Source organism: Hyperolius riggenbachi, chromosome 2 (genome assembly GCF_040937935.1).
Source record: "Hyperolius riggenbachi isolate aHypRig1 chromosome 2, aHypRig1.pri, whole genome shotgun sequence".
In the NCBI taxonomy this organism is placed as follows: Eukaryota; Metazoa; Chordata; class Amphibia; order Anura; family Hyperoliidae; genus Hyperolius; species Hyperolius riggenbachi.
Window position 1 is genome coordinate 295,134,195 of NC_090647.1, and position 17,053 is coordinate 295,151,247.

The window sequence follows — 17,053 nt, forward strand, 5'->3', positions numbered from 1 at the left end:
AAGTTGCCGAAGCCCTACTGTAGTCATCAATGCCCTACAGTAAAAGTCAAGATTTACAAAAAGTTTGCTTATATATACACCACTTTGTTTTACTTCAAGTGTAAGGGATGGGGAAGAGAGATGACTTTATCAATACATCTGGAGTTGGACTTTAAGAGTGGGCATTTAGATTCTCACAAATTACCTTATATGACTTATAGGTCTATTGAACGTATAAAAGAGCAAGCATTACTTGCTTCTGTAGTCTCTGATAAACTAAACAAATTAGCCAAAATATAGTCTCCTTCCATACATAAACTTCATTTTCATGAATGTCACAGGCACTTAGAAAGATTCCCACTGTACAGTCCTAATGAACAAAGGAATGTGGTGAGACCATGTCATTTCACCCTTCCGGCATGTGTCTTCCCACTTCAGAGGTGGGAATATTCAGCTCTCTGCAGGCAGTACTCTGTACAATGACCCTACGCAAACATCAAAAAATGACAACCAAGAGAACAGACACAACTGCAGCAATGTAATATAAAATAAAAAAATGAATACTATATCACCATGATAGGGGCATGTCAGCATATGGTTATGACAAATGGACTCTTTGTAGCATATTTCCTGTACATTGGCAGAGCTGATGCCTTTGGGCATGCTTGCAATGTGTCATGTTCGATGTAATTAATCTCTTGTGAATGTACAGTTCACACTACTGTTTATAGCATGCAATACATGGATCTTACACAAGTTTGAATGGGATTTACGGTAAACATTTTAATGTACAATCCACCAAAAACTACAACAGAGATTAATTAAAAATAGGTCAAACAAGCACAAATGAAATGCAAACATGACCCACGTGATCAAAATATAGTCTAGATGTCAATATAAATGAAAGTAAAACTATCCAATCAGATTCCAGGTTTCACTTTGAGCCCAGATGACGTCTAAAAAGATCCACGCTGATTTTTAACAGCAGGGGTTGCACGCCTATATTCTATCTAACTGATACTCAAAAAGAATGATGGGAGCAGAGGTACGCTCTAAAGCGGGATTGTCAGCCACAAAATTGCATTTACCCACTGCTCTGTGTTTAATATGCAGCCTGAAACCTAACCCTGCGTTGCAAGCACTCCAATCTAATCAGAAATGTTTCTTCTGTAAAAAATTTTATCTTAGGAAGGCCTTGCCCCATAGACAGCATAGACGTATGCTGTCTATGGGGCAAAAACTCAAATAAAAAGGTTCTAACCCTTCTCTTCTTGATCCACAACTAAATAAAACCTTTGATTAAACATACAATTAAATTTTAGATTTGCAATAAAGACACATTTAAATATCCTCTCATTAATGCAATGTCCATGTTTTTTCAAATCATTTCAAACGTATTTGATCATACGGGAATATATAAGACGATATAGCATCAAGTATCTCCCAATGGTATTATTCATTTCAAGATCTGTACACACTTTATTTTGCTAGCTGCTAATTCAGTGAATGTCTAGGTTTACATCCTACAGTGCAGAATTTCACCCAACCAATTCCAGGAAAACACCCCAATCTTTTTCCTGTGTATTGACATTACTGTCTATTATTCCGTGCGCAGAATATTTGATGTGAGATGATTATTGATTTTGTATTGCGTTAATAAAGCCCATGCTTTACTGTTTACTATAAACAGGGTTTCCTATAGACCAGCAACATAATGGTAATATTTAGAATGTGATTGGAACAATGTATCCTGAAATGTATGATATTTTATACATTTAAGAATGATATTGACAGTATACAGTTACTAAATGGCTGTCAGGGCTGACATATGAACATTGAAATGTATTTCGAGTAAGGTTGTATTTAACAGATAAGTGTTCTTCTTGTGTTGTAAAAGATCAAATATCATACAAGTGCTATCTATCAGATCTGTACATTTTACAGATGTGCAGAGGTGCCGGATACGCTGCTATAAGTCAATTAAAATGAATGCAGTGCATCTATCAAATCAGATTATCAGTTCCAGAGAAATTCTTCTTCTAGCCCTCTATTTAACAAGAGGAAAAACACTTTGTAATTATGCAAATTGGGGTCATTCTTAATGAAATTGGAAAGATGGGGTTGTTAACCTCCCTGGCGTTCTGGACAAGCTAGGCTCGTCCAGAGACACCGGAGGTCGCCGCTCAGGCCCCGCTGGGCCGATTTGAATATTTTTTTTTTTTAAAACATGCAGCAAGCACTTTGCTTGCTGCGTGTTGTGTCCGATCGCCGCCGCCCACCGCCAATCCGCTGCTACCCGCTGCGATGCAGGGCCCCCCAGGCGAGACCCCGTGCGCTGCCTGGCCAATCAGTGCCAGGCAGCGGTGAGGGGTGGATCAGGTCTCCCTGTGACGTCACTACGTCACCGACATCGATGACGTCACGACGTGCGTCGTCAAGCCGACGGGGGAAGCCCTCCTGGAAATCCCGTTCAGAACGGGATTTCCGGACGGGTGATTGCGCCGGCGGGGATCGGAGGGGTGGGAGGGACGCCGCAGGGAGGGGGGAATCATGTAGCTAGCGCTAGGCTAGCTACATGATACATTTAAAAAAAATGTGCAAAAAACGTTCCCGCGGCCACAGGGCCGCTGGAATCAGAGCGCCAGGGAGGTTAATAGCAAAGAAAGAAAAAATAAAATGTGTAATCTGCTCAGAAAAACATGATAACTTTTTTAAAGGGCAAGTTCAGGTACCTTCTTGATAGGATGCCATAAGAACCTGTTGTGTTTAATTATGCATGAAAACCTTTTTTTTTTTTTTTTTACAAGTCACAACTCACCAGGCCTGCTCACCAACCCTCCCAACCCAGAAGTAGCTTCAGGGCGACAATAGAACATAATGGAGGGGGACAGAGAAGGAAAGGGGGAGCGGTGGGCATGAGGAGAGCCTCCTACACATGTCTGCTCCCCCCCTTTCCGTTTTTACATTTTGAACAGCACTAAGGTATCCTGTAAAAACTGCAGTAACATATTGTAACAAATATTTTAAGGAACGTTAAAAAAAACCTACTCACTTGCTCAATCCATTTTTATATATATAGGATGCACTTGCAAAGCTTGTGCAAGTTCACTCCCTAAATGGGCAGGGCATGTCCCTGTGTCCTGAGAGAGTGCTCCCCACTGGCCGATTAACTGTGGGATGGAAACATGCAATGGTATATTGAACTTTGCTGAGCTGCAGCGAGATGTGTGGCCAGAAATGAGCTAATAGGGCTGATGAAATCAAGGATTTGCCTGGATATGGACTGTAGATATTACATGGTGTTGGTATATAGTCACACAGAGGCCACTCACTCTTTACTGCAAGGTTCTGAGCATTGGAATACTTAAAGAGGAACTATCATGAAAATCTTAAAACTTAAAATACATACAAATAAGAAGTACATTTCTTCCAGAGTAAAATGAGCCATACATTACTTTTCTCCTATGTTGCTGTCACTTACAGTAGGTAGGAGAAATCTGATATTACGGACAGATTTTGGGTTAGTCCATCTCTTCATGGCAGATTCTCAGTATGGCCTTTATTCCTTATAAAGACATTCCCTGAAAAAGATTTACACAAAGATGCTGGCCAGCCTCCCTGCACACTTTTTTGGCAGTTGGATGGAGCAACTGCCATTCATTAAGTGCTTTTAAAAATAAAGAAAACCTTGAGAATCCCCCATGAAAAGATGGGCTAGTCCAAAACCTGTCCGTAATGTCAGATTTCTACTACCTACTGTAAGTGACAGCAACATAGGAGAAAAGTAATGTATGGCTTATTTAACTTTGGAAGAAACGTACTTCTAATTTGTATATGTTTACATGCATTTAAAATTTTAAGATTTTCGCAAGAGATTCTTTAAACTACAGCTGTCTTATTGTCATCTTACAGGTCAAACGATCTACACTTCAGCAAGATCACCCACTTAAAGGGGAACTGAAGTAAGAGGTATACGGAGGCTGCCATATTTATTTCCTTTTAATGAATACCAGTTGCCTGGCAGCCCTGCTGATCCTCTGCCTCTAATATTATTAGCCATAGCCCCTGAACAAGCATGCAGCAGATCAGGTGTTTCAGACTTTAAAGTCAGATCTGACAAGACAAGCTGCATGCTTGTTTCTGGTGTTATTCAGATACTACTGCAGAGAAACAGACCAGCAGGGCTGCCAGGCAACTGGTATTGATTAAAAGGGAATAAATATGGCAGCCTCCGTATCCCTCTTACTTCAGTTCCCCTTTAGGCGGCCCTGCACAGATTAAGGCCCGGTTCACACTTGAAGTTGGAGTGGCAAACAGATTTGTAAAAAAAGGATCTAATCACCAGTCGATCAGATCCGTTTTCACTCTGTTGCCACTAAGCAACAGCAGGGCCCCAACTACTTGTTCATTCCCTCCAATAAAGGGGTCCAACCTTTAGATCAGGTGTTTTTATGGCTACACTTGTTATGGGTGTGAAGATTATGATCACCACACTTGTTTTATGACCCTTGCAAGATGGGGCCTCTGGCTGCAAGAGTCGCCAGGGGTAGGCAAGAGAAAGAGTGTGAACATCGGGGGGCCCAAATCAAAGATTTGCTGTGGCCCCCATGGTTTGTAGTTATGCACCTGCTAATATTTTTCATGGATTAATAAAGATTAAGTCTTACTCTGCATTTATCCTGGCGTAGATCACTTATTGCACTATATTGGAATGCTCACCTACTCCAGTAAGGCAAGAAATAAATTGTTGTGACCACTTGGATTATGTCTAACTAGGTTTGCATTCACATAGTCCCGGACCGTGCCCCTGCGCTTCACAGATGCAAAACTACCTTTGAAATGCTCACTGTGTCTTTTGCTTCAGTTCTACTGCAATCTAGCATGAGCATGAAAAAATGGATGTGTACAACAAGATCTCATATGTAGGCCAGATGCCTGTGTGTAAGCTTTATTTGATAGCTCTATTATGTAACCATTGTAATTAAGGCATGAAAATGTTTTCAAGTTAGTCCAAAATAACAGTATTCCTGCATGCAGTTGTCATTACTAAGTGGTTATCTTGAATAAATGCTATGCTTCCTTTTCATCTCCTACTACATAAGCCAGCATAATTTAGTAGATTAATGAAACCATTATTTACCTCTGTGCGTTTCAGGGCATCGAGTGAAGCTTGAGGAACAGAGCAAACATTGCTCATTGCTCACAGAGCGCTACAGTGAATTGGAGCTTCTACGACAGCCAAGAATTAGAGTTCAGCAAAACCCCAATCCAAGACCTTCACTAGCTAACCCAAACCTGTTCAGTAACCAAGCTCAGACCCAAATACAAGGTGAGTCTATGAACCTTTTGTTTTAAAGGTCAACTGAAGTGAGAGAGATATGGAGGCTGCCATATTTATTTCCTTATAAGCAAAACCAGTTGACTGGCTGTCCTGCTGATCCTATGCCTCTAATGTCTTTAGCCATAGACTCTGAACAAGAATTCAGCAGATCAGGTGTTTCTGACATTATTGTCAGATCTGACAGGATTGGCTGCATGCTTGTTTCTGGTGTTATTGATAAACTACTGCAACCAAGTAGATCAGCAGGGCTGCCAGGCAACTGGTATTGTTTAAGAGGAAATAAATATGGCAGACTTTATATCCCTCTCACTTCAGTTGTCCTTTAAGTGCAAGTAGGGTTTTGTTATTTATATCTTTTGCAAATGTTATAAGCTTTACCTTTAGTATAAGTTCGCACTTTATTTTCCCAGACAATGATGATGGTGACCACACATCTGTCAACTCTGCATGACATCCATAATATACTACTGTTGTCTGATAGTGAAACTCACAAGCTAAAGTCCCAAAAAATCAAGCAACATGCTTATAAAGGATAACACATCTGCATTTCTTTCCATAATTATGTTTCATTCATGTATAATAAATACCAAATGTTTAGGACAGTAAGTACATATCAATGGCAATATAAAGATGTTTAGCTGAAAGAACAGTCATTACCATATCCCCATACCCATCCTGTGATCCAAGTTGTCATTGTTCTCCCCTCTAGGTTAGCTGAAAAAACAGTCATTACCTCATCCCCATACCCATCCTGTGATCCAATATGTAATTGTTCTCCCCTCTAGGTATCTTTAACAGAGCTGTTCTGAAGCCCCCTTAAAAACACTGAACATTTATTCTACCTCTATTATCACCGTTCAACAGTTCCGTTTACATTTATTGAAAGTCAGGTAGACCCAGAAGCTCACATAGGGCCCAAGAGGTAGAGATGGCCCGGCGGTTCAACTCGCCTCCTATACTACATCATTAGGGTCAACTTTGACCCTGTACATCACAGTCAGCAGGCACACTGTAGCCAATCAGGCTACACTTCCTCCTGGAGGCCCTCCCCCCTTATAAAAGGCAGGCAGCGTCAGCCTTTTCACTCACTTGTCTGGCTGCAGTAATTAAAGAAGGGAGAGCTGCTGCAGAGGGATCTATACGGAAAGCTTAGTTAGGCTCTTGTAGGCTTGTTAGCTTGCTCCTTACTGATTTTTATTGCTAAAAAAAGCACCCCTCAACAGCTCTTTTGAGAGTTAATCTTGTTCTTGTGATCTATTTCTTTTTTTTTGTGTGTGGCCCACTTGCATTATATATCGCCCTGTCAGTCAGTCGCAGCTGGCCTTTGGCCCCTTAATTCCTACTGTGCCACTGCCAGGCCCAGCACATTCAGTGACTACCTGTGTGTGTGACAGGAAGCTGCACATTTGTAATCCCATCCCAATCACTGCACCAGTTCACTGTTCAGTGCACCTACCTACCTACGTGAGCGTATGCATTGTTAATACCACCAGTCATTGCACTTGTTCACGGTCCCTGTGTGTGTGACAGGTGCACATTTGTAATACCCAGCAGCACTGCATATACCTACCTATTGTTCAGTGCACCCACCTACCTACGTGAGCACACGCAGTGTGATATTTAATACCACCAGCCACTGTGCCTGTTCACAGTACGTGTGTGTGACAGATGCACATTTGTAATACCCATCACTGCATATACCTACCTGTTGTTCAGTGCACCCACCTACCTACGTGAGCGCACGCAGTGTGATATTTAATACCACCAGTCACTGTACCTGTTCACAGTACGTGTGTGTGACAGATGCAAATTTGTAATACCCATCACTGCATATACCTACCTGTTGTTCAGTGCACCCACCTACCTACATGAGCGCACGCATTGTGATATCAAAATGAATGAGGCATGGATCCCGGCGGGCTACTGCCTGCCCCATGACTAAGTCGGTCCCCCCACAGCATCTCTGCCTGCAGGCCGCTTGACTGCCTTCTCCGCCACCACCAACAGGGTCCAGGACTCCAGGCAGATTCCTGAATTTTTAAGGCCGCATATACATGCCTGCCTAATTTTTCTGGCTGCACTGCAGCTGCAACAACAAAACAAAACAAAAGGCATGTACATGTGTCAATTCCCCTTCGTGATCGTTACCTTGCTGCGGTGAAGGGGCTTGCGTATCACAATGAAGCAATGACCGACGGCTATATGAGTGTCTCGGGGGGGGGGGGGGCACACCCAAGATAATAAGGTCATTGCTTCATTGTGGACAGACCAAATTCGATCAGCTGGACAGTCACTGTTGTTCTGTCATTGAGCTACCACAGCCCGGCAACCATAGGGGCTTGAAAACCGCCACGGCCTGCACTCTCACCATGGTGCGCAGCAGTCCAGCATGGCCGTCACTACACAAACAGCTGTGTGCAGTGCGTTACACAGTGAGTTTGGTGTGTCAGTGTGAAGCAGTACTCTAATTACACTCCCTGATTGATGTATACACATGCAAGATGTTTTAAAGCACTTTAGGCCTCCAATTTAGCATGCAATGTGATTTCTGCCTTTAAAACGCTTCTTTGCGTTAAATCCAGATTTTCCCCCAGGACTTTTGGCGTCTATCCCACTCCGCCATGCCCCCTCCAGGTGTTAGACCCCTTGAAACATCTTTTCCATCACTTTTGTGGCCAGCATAAATGTTTCTAGTTTTCAAAGTTTGCATCCCAATCGAAGTCTATTGCGGTTTGCGAAAGTTTGCGCAAACCGAACTTTTGCAGAAGTTCGCGTTCGAGGTTCGCGAACCGAAAATCGGAGGTTCTAGCCATCTCTACCAACAGGGAGGGAAACTCAACCACAGAGAATGCAGAGTATTGACTTGCTCGGTTAATGGAGGTAAAAGGCTAGCCATATATTGCATTCACTAGTCAGGCATTTCAAAGTTGCGTTCATTGGAATAAAAGTCTATAATGATCGGCACAATACAGGTTCCCAATCTGTTCAAAACAACTTTAAATCTTCTTAATCCACCACCACACCGCTTGTGAGACCACTCACCAGCTCTTTGGATCATATTAAATGATCATATGCGTGCAGTCAAATAAACACCAGCCCATCTGGTCATATATGGGCTCTTCTCTGCCACCTCCTCAGATCCTCATGTGCATAATAAAAAACATAAACACGCTTCACATAGCGTAATCCAGTTCACTTTAAAATGTATTGCATTAAAAAACAATCTGTTACACTCACGGGTAAACCATGTATGTCTATGACAGGCATACAGGTAAGTGCAGGGTTGGATAAGATAGCGGGCCGCGTCCGGCCATTCACTCCACGAAATACCGCCGTCCGACTGGCATCCGCGCACTTCCGCAATCCCTCACACGACTTGTAGCTCCTCCCCAACCGGTTTCGTCCATGTGACCTTCTCACCCCTTGGGAAGGTCACGTGGACGAAACCGGTTGGGGAGGAGCTACAGGTCGTGTGAGGGATTGCGGAAGTGCGCAAATGCCAGTCGGACGGTGGTGTTACGTGGAGTGAATGGCCCGGATGCGGCCCGCTATCTAATCCAACCCTGCGCTTACCTGTATGCCTGTCATAGACATACATGGTTTACACGTGAGTGTAACAGATTGTTTTTTAATGCAATACATTTTAAAGTGAACTGGATTACGCTATGTGGAGCGTGTTTATGTTTTTTATTATGCACATGAGGATCTGAGGAGGTGGCAGAGAAGAGCCCATATATGACCAGACGGGCTGGTGTTTATTTGACTGCACGCATATGATCATTTAATATGATCCAAAGAGCTGGTGAGTGATCTCACAAGCGGTGTGGTGGTGGATTAAGAAGATTTAAAGTTGTTTTGAACAGATTGGGAACCTGTATTGCGCCGATCATTATAGACTTTTGCTTGACTTTCGGAAATTGATATTGAGCATCAATTTAGATCGGCAGCATTGTTTGGATTGTAATTTGTGTATGTGGAGCTGCGCACGGAAATCTCTTTTGTTAATGTTCATTGGAATAAAATTAACATAAAATTTGTATCAACATGGATTATTAGCAACTCTATCATGATCCCTACTCGTCAATTTCTGTGAGATATGCTTTAAGTGCCCTTTGAAGTCAAATCCTGTCTCCAGCCACAATCAGATCCTATGACCCATGATTTCTTGTCCCTACAATCCAAAGCATATCTTTATCTCCTAAATAAGACAGCTATTGGAGATGCTATGCTTTCTGAGAAGCAGTATGAATCGCAGCAGCAAACTGATAAGTGGTAGCCTCAGACAAGAACTTGAAAGGATATGAAAATGTTACAGAACATAAGATAACTTTATGACAGTAGATTTTACTGCAGCTCAATAACTACAGGTCTGACATAATCTAGTTGACAAAAAGATACCTGACATTATTATATAGCCAACCTATAATACCGTGATTTCTAGACACAGCTTTCGAATGTTATGAAAACAGGTCTCCACACTTGGCAGATGCCTTTGGCCTATTTGCATATAAGTCACGGAGGATTAACTTGTACACATGCTAGATGGTTCTCGACTGAGCCAGCGGGTCACGGCCACCTCTGGATGGAATCTAGCATGTGTACAGCTGGCTCCGATCCCTGGCAATGTGACAGCAAGTGAGCTGTGCGATGGGTTATCTCAGCTGAGTGCAAGAGCTATGTTTACCTACTCACCACTCCTGATCCATGCCACTTTGTTGTACACTGCATTGCTACAATTTTACATTGGAAGCAAAGGAGGCAACAGTCTTCATATAGGCTTCAGCTGTGGTTTGCATGGGGGGGGGGGGGGATATTAAAGGGGCATGCTTCATTGCTCTGTTTTAAAGCATCCTCAGACCACCACAGAGAATGTACTGAATGTTTCCTGTGAACAGTGCTCTATGGTCTTTCAAATGCTGATAATCCAGGTGTGCCAATCTGCTGTCAAAACATGCTAAGATTTTTGGAAAAGAAAAAAATATGCAAGCATGCCATTGTTATTTTACATCGTATGGGAAAAATGCATGAGGGAGATTACATAATTTCCTTTTACAAAAGCTGTCCAGGTTAGATTTTTCTTAAAGCATGAAAAAGTACATGTTCTTTTACTAACATGAATTACACTCAGCAACACCAGGAAAATGCCAAGAAACTGCAAGGCCCATTTTTTAGGCATCATAGCAGGATACCTGCTCACAGCCTGGGGAGACACAAATACAGATGAGCGCACTTCCTCTTAGCCGGTTAATACAACAGGGAGATGAGCATTCATCTTGGCGGTCCCTAAATCAAGGTTGGCGTTTCCATTAAGGCAAGGGAGGTAATTGCCCCAAGTCCCCAAGTGCTGCCAGGCACCCTGCGCTGCTGGTCCCCCGACCTCCCCTTAACTATTTTTTGCTCCCTGGTTCTCTCAATGGAAAAAGCTGACAACTATGTTCTTTTTATCTATTGTTTAATTTTTAATATTTCACTTATAAAATCATATTGTGAAACTGGCAGAACAGTGGGATACAAAAAAAATATGGAAATTTATAAAAAAAAAAAAAAGATAAATAATCCAGCAAGCTTTATGTGCACTTCTGTGGAGCTTAATCACAGAGGAAGAGGAGAGATTTTCCAGCGTAGGTAAAGGCTTAGAAAAATGTGACCACTTAGGTCAGCTCCATAGGTAAACTTGTTAAAGTCTGGACATTTTGCTGCATTTATCCTTCACTGCTTCCTCATAACCAAAGGAGGTCTGTTGTCACTTCTTCTGGCAGTATAACTGTTAACAGTATTTTGGTACTGGAAACAAGGGCTCTTTCATCTTCATGGGAAATGCCCCCAGGCTAGAGGTATTTGGCATGCAATTAAACAGAACACTACCGAGTTGTCATTGCAAAAGCCAGGCAAGCACGTGAATGCTTGTGTATGTGTGTATATAGGAGCACATGTATTCATATGTGTGAGTGATCTGCTTCTCCGCTCGTGTTAGGAGCGCTGAAAAACGCTGAATTTTGCTGAGTAGGTCCACAGTGTTTCTCCTGTGGGAAAGCACCACTTCATTTGGACTGAGGCAGTGAATAAAAATTGCTGTTATTCTAGGCCTCCCAGGAGGACAAACTACGTTTTGTATGTGTCATTATTTTAATGTACAGAAAAAAGGTGTCTGGTTATTGTAGGAACACATTTCTTTTCATGTGTTACGGTTTATTAACACATTCATATGAAGCCAAGTCAATCATGTCAAATAAGGTGTCATGAATCCCGTTCCACAGTTTAAACCTTGTTAGCGTCTTAAACATTTTCATAAATTTGTACTCAGAAATTTTTCTTGATTCATTTTTGAAGTTACCCTTAAGAATAAATACTTTCAGATCTTGCAAGTTGTGTCCTGGTTCACAGAAGTCTTGGGCCACTGATGTGTCCATTTTACTTTCATTGATTTTAAAGCGGTGATGGTTCATTCTTGGGCGCAGATTTTGTCCTGTTTCTCCTATGTAGATCCCTCTTGAGGGGCATTTTATGCAGCGTATCATGTATACAACATTGGATAACTCACAGGAAAATTGGTCTAGCATATGATGATATTTCTGTGAGTTTGATATTTGTATTTGGCTTGTGCACAAAATATAAGGGCAGGTCTCACACCTTCTGTTATTGCAGGGTAACGTGTCTGGAGTTTCTGGTGTAGAATAATACAATAAGAATGTAATGTAATGTAGAATATTATAATAAGATGAATATTACAATTGTTGCCATTCTTACACTGTCAATAGCAAAGGCCTCAAACCTGCTACATTGGGTGACTGGGGTTCAAATTCAGAAAAGGCGGCAGAGCCACAAACAGCCAATCAGATTTGTCTTATTTCTATGGGAAAATTTAAATGATTGATGTCTAGAAACTCAAAAGCTCATAAATGTGCTTCTTGAGAGACTGTATGTCAAGGTTAGAAACAGTCAAGCCAAAATCAACTAACTTTTTTACATGGGAAAATATAAACTGCAGCCGTTCTTACACTGTTAATGGCAGGGTTTTCAAACTTCACACAGTTGGCCACTGGTTGACTGGGAGTAACATTCAGAAAAGTGGGTGGAGCCTACAACAGCCAATCAAAATTCACCTATTGATTTTCAAGGGGAATATTTACATTGCTGCCATTCTTAACTTGACACTCTTAATGGCAGAAGCCTCAAACCTGGTACAGTCAGTCATTGGGTGACTGGGATTTAAATTCCAAAAAGGGGGCGAGGCCACAAACAGCCAATCATATTTGTTTAATTTCAATGGGAAAATGCAAATAAATTATTGATGCTAAGGACCCTAAAGCTCATAAACTTGGTTATTGAGTGACTGTATGTCATGGTCAGAAACAGTGGGCGGAGACAAACATAACTAACTTTTTACATGGGAAAATATAAACTGCAGCCGTTATTACACTGTTACACATGTATGCTTGCACAGCTCACTGGCTCCAGCCTGCTGATCACATGACATCTAACTGCTAAATAGTAACCAGCACAAACTGTCATCTCCGTGTTTACTATTTACCTACATCAGTGTTTTACTTCAAAAAATATCTAGAAATATGCCTGAAGAAGTGGACTAGATCCCAGAAAGCTTGCATCATTTAACTCTATCAGTTAGCCATTAAAAGGTATTACTTTTACAAGACATTGTTTTTTCTACCTACATGGTTTATTACATGCCAACACAAGCCAACCAAACAGATTGAGCTATGTAATAAAGCAAAGTGCAAAACTGCCATAACCAAAAGCAACCAATACAGTAGCGTCCCTCTTATCTGGAATTCAACTAACCAGCAGTCTCAACCAACCAGCATAAATCGCTGGAAGTATTCACAGTGGTGAAGGTTAACTTCTTAGGCTGTTTGTGGGCTCTGCTGTCCTTAAAGTCTGGGTTCCATAGCTTTCCCAAGGTTAATACACTTTCGAATACTGTATTTTAAAATGTAATACAGAGTTCATGGTATGTATATATAGCAGAATGGGGTATAGTACTGTATTAACTTTGCAATTTTTTTACATTGAGTCTCAAGCAACCAGAAAGCACACTTAACTGGGATCAGACAATCCCCATCTGTGCCCGATAACCAAGACTCTACTGTATAATTATTATGTTTTTACCCGCCACTGAAACATGTTCCCTTAAATAGACTGATTTTTTTTTTATGTTTTAGCTACTCTCAAGGTCCACACAGGAGACAGGACAATGGGACCCATATTTGGATTGACAAAATTATTACAAAAAAGGTCTCATTTCAGTTATTTTCCCGGGAGAATAAGATACAAATCAAAAGTATTGAGAGGAAAGAGAAAGTCTCTTAGTCTGAGGAGCAAAAACTCCTTCCCATGACAATTCAAGCCCTCCGATTGGCCCTTTAATATTATTGATGGCTTCAATGACCTTTAAAGGAATCTTAGAAACTAATGTCAAGTTCAGTTGAGTTTGCTTTGTTACATCTGTTCCAGAGTAGAACTATGATGAATGTAGCCATTCAGTTCTCACTGTAGGTACCCTCTGATTATATAATTTTTCATGATACGATCGTTTTTTATTATGTGGGTTCACTTTAGGGTTGGTTTAATGATTGTGCCCATGACATATACTTATGACCTGTATATTTGCAGGTCTTGCCAAGTGTTAAATTAGTTGAAATTAGTTGAAAGAAAGGACTGAAGATAAAAACACATTCAGCAGTAGGAAGATGTGTGTAATGTTATACTGACATAAGCTCTTAATTGTAAGCACTGTACAGAATGTTTGTATGGTAACGAGTGACCACACACTGAGAGTGGTTAGCTAATTTGTGCGCCATGTTCAAATACTTCAAACAGAGACTACATATACATACTGTTCTGCAGCTGCAACAAGATAAATTTAGATGCATCCACATCCATTGTATAGTTTTCATTCTACTGTATGGTATAAATCATACTAAATATAACAACAAGAAACACAGATAATATCTGTATATGTTTGACACATATTTCTCAATATTTTTCATGGTAAAACATGGTAACCATACAGTCTTAACATACTCTGTGGATGCACTAACTGCATTAATTGTATTTATACCTACTACTAGGGATGGTCACTGGATTCCGCAGAATTAAAAATTCCGTGATTCCGGACGGAATTTGATTATTCCACTCCATTGTGATCATTGTCACGGAACCACTATGGCGGAATTTCTGCAGAAAAATATGAAATTCCGCGGAATTTTACAGAATTCAAATTTTTTCCCCACCAAACTTTTTTCTGCCTAAGAAAAAGAATTTCTACTCGATAGACTCCCTCCTCCCTTCCTCCCTTCTCCCGGAGGGAGGAGGGTCTCGTCTTCCAGGGAATTGTAGGATTTCAAAAGCCAGCTTACATACCTTGGCTGGGAATTGAAAGCAGGTCTAGTGCTTGGTAGGCTGCTCTCTTCACCACTATACCACCACCAACACTACATGCTGAAGCCAGCCTAGCATGTACCATTATGATATATCCAAGAGAAAAATGAGCTTGCTTAGGGATTTGTAGGATGTCAAAAGCCAACTCACATACATTGGCCAGGAATTGAACCCAGGCCTACCACTCTGTAGGCTGCTATCCTAACCATTATACCACCAACACAACACACTACAATGCTACATGCTGAAACCAGCCTAGCATGTATAACATTGTGATATATCCAAGAGAAAAATGAAAAAGGACTAAGGGAACAGTCAATAGGGTCTATGGGCTACCATATAGCATCAACAAGGTTCCATTTGCAATTATTTTAATTTTTCCGCCGGAATCCGGAATTCAGCGGAATTTCCCAAAAAGCGACGGAATTCAGTGCTGGTGGAATCCGCAAATTCCGGCGGAATGGAATTTGCTCTTTCCGATCATCCCTACCTCCTACTATGTAACAGCAGGTCACTGTGTGATAACAAACATATGGAGTTAATAGCATTGATATGTACTTTGTAAAGCGCTGCAGAAGATGCTATATAAATTCACACAATAATACAAAGCTGGTTATATCAACTGAGGCAGGAAATTCATTTGCTGCTGTGGCTAACATGACCAGCTATCTCAGAGGCATGGCATCCCTCCAGAAGGCCCAGCTGATTCTATAGATAGAAGCAGAGTTGACAGGGTGAAGCTCGTTGTGCACAAGAGCTTGAAATGGACCGACCTCCTTCCGAGACTCTACAAGCAAACTGACAGGACTGGCAGTAACAAGAAAGAAGCCAAAGTGCAACCAACTTGAAGAAAAGTTTGCAATAGAAAAGGAGCTAGACCACAATCAAACCAAGAAAAAGGTCCCAGAGAAGACTTCTAGCAAGTGTAACGATTGTGGAATCGTCTCCGTGATCAGCGCACAACGCGTGCGCTGATACGGCGGATTTCCTCCACAAGCGTATAAATTTGCAGGAACCCAGCAGTAGGTGCAATGCACCTGCAGAGGGAAATTCCTGACGGCAGGTGGAGCTGTGGAGTGCAGAGGAACAGCTCCTCTGCTCTACCACACACGCCAGACAGGAATTGTACGAAGGGAAGAACCGTAATCGCAAGAGAAGCGATTGAGAGTGAGCACAGAGACAGATTGTGTGTGTGTGCATAAAACTAGTCGCCAACCCGCGACTGTGCACACACCACAGCAGATACGAAGCAGGAACGCGATCGCCAGACGTGACACAAAGCTACAGCAAGGCGGAGCATGAGAATAGCAAAGGCACAGCAAATCTTACAATGAGGAGATACGGAAAACAACAAACGCTAGTTAACCGCGAACACCGCACTCATTCGCAACAGTGCACACGGTTATGCGCGGTCTCCACGTGATAAGCACAATAGAGACAAGCACGCCTAACTAACCATCGACAGACAAACATGAAACAGAGGACGCGAACGCTTGCTTAACGGTTACCTCACCGAGCCTCCAGCAAACGTCCGTAGCAGACAAGACAGACACATGAAAACAGGGACAAGCAAGAGATAGGATCCACAGCACTAGCGAGAAGCGAGTGCGATCCAGGTACAGAGTAGCAGAACAGAAGGATCCACAGCGCTAGCGAAAAGTGGCTAGCGCGATCCCAGGAGACAGAACAAAAGGATCAACAGCGCTAGCGAAAAGTGGCTAGTGCGATCCCAGGAGACAGAACAGAAGGATCCACAGCGCTAGCGAAAAGTGGCTAGCGCGATCCCAGGAGACAGAACAGAAGAGATAGCTGGTAGCAACCGCTGCACCAGCTGTACTCCAAGAACAGAGATCAGAACCATTTCCGGTCCACAACCGCTGGGACAGGACAACAGCAACAGAACAAACAAACAGATAAACAATCCTAACTGCACTTAGGGAATCTGCCTAGCACAGTTTCCAGGAATTACTCTAAGCTGATCTTCAAACCAAGAGCATGGCTGACACTCTCCCGAGTGTTTCACAGGAAGACTCCTTATGACCAGCGAAGCATTGTGGGAAAGACATAGTACTTATAGTACACGCCTCCAATGAATGTGGCCAGGCAATTTGCATGACAACGTATGCAAATTCCTCTGCAAGCACAAGCTGCAAAACTGACAGAAGCTCTTCTTTCCAGAGTCCTGCAGCATGCAAACCTACACAAATGGTCAGAAAGCTGCCTGCCTGCACAGGCAGCTGAGCAAATCATCACAGCAAGTTAAAGATGATAAAATATTGCAGAAAATGTGTTTTATTGACTCTGTATTTACTCATTGTGGGCCAATGTGTAAGA

At 42.1% G+C, this 17,053-nt stretch overlaps 1 protein-coding gene across 2 annotated transcripts in view; it reads left to right on the forward strand.

The window, feature by feature from the left end:
• The window catches only part of RUNX3 (RUNX family transcription factor 3), a 59,307-nt gene that overhangs the window by 27,283 nt on the left and 14,971 nt on the right, over positions 1 to 17,053 (forward strand). Inside the window, exon 4 of one of the 2 annotated variants that reach the window (XM_068268959.1) lies at positions 5,135 to 5,308. In XM_068268959.1, coding sequence (XP_068125060.1) covers positions 5,135 to 5,308 — 174 coding nt within the window. Of the gene's footprint in view, positions 1 to 5,134; positions 5,309 to 12,816; positions 12,958 to 17,053 lie in introns of those variants that run through there. The other variant, XR_011026263.1, reaches the window with a different exon arrangement.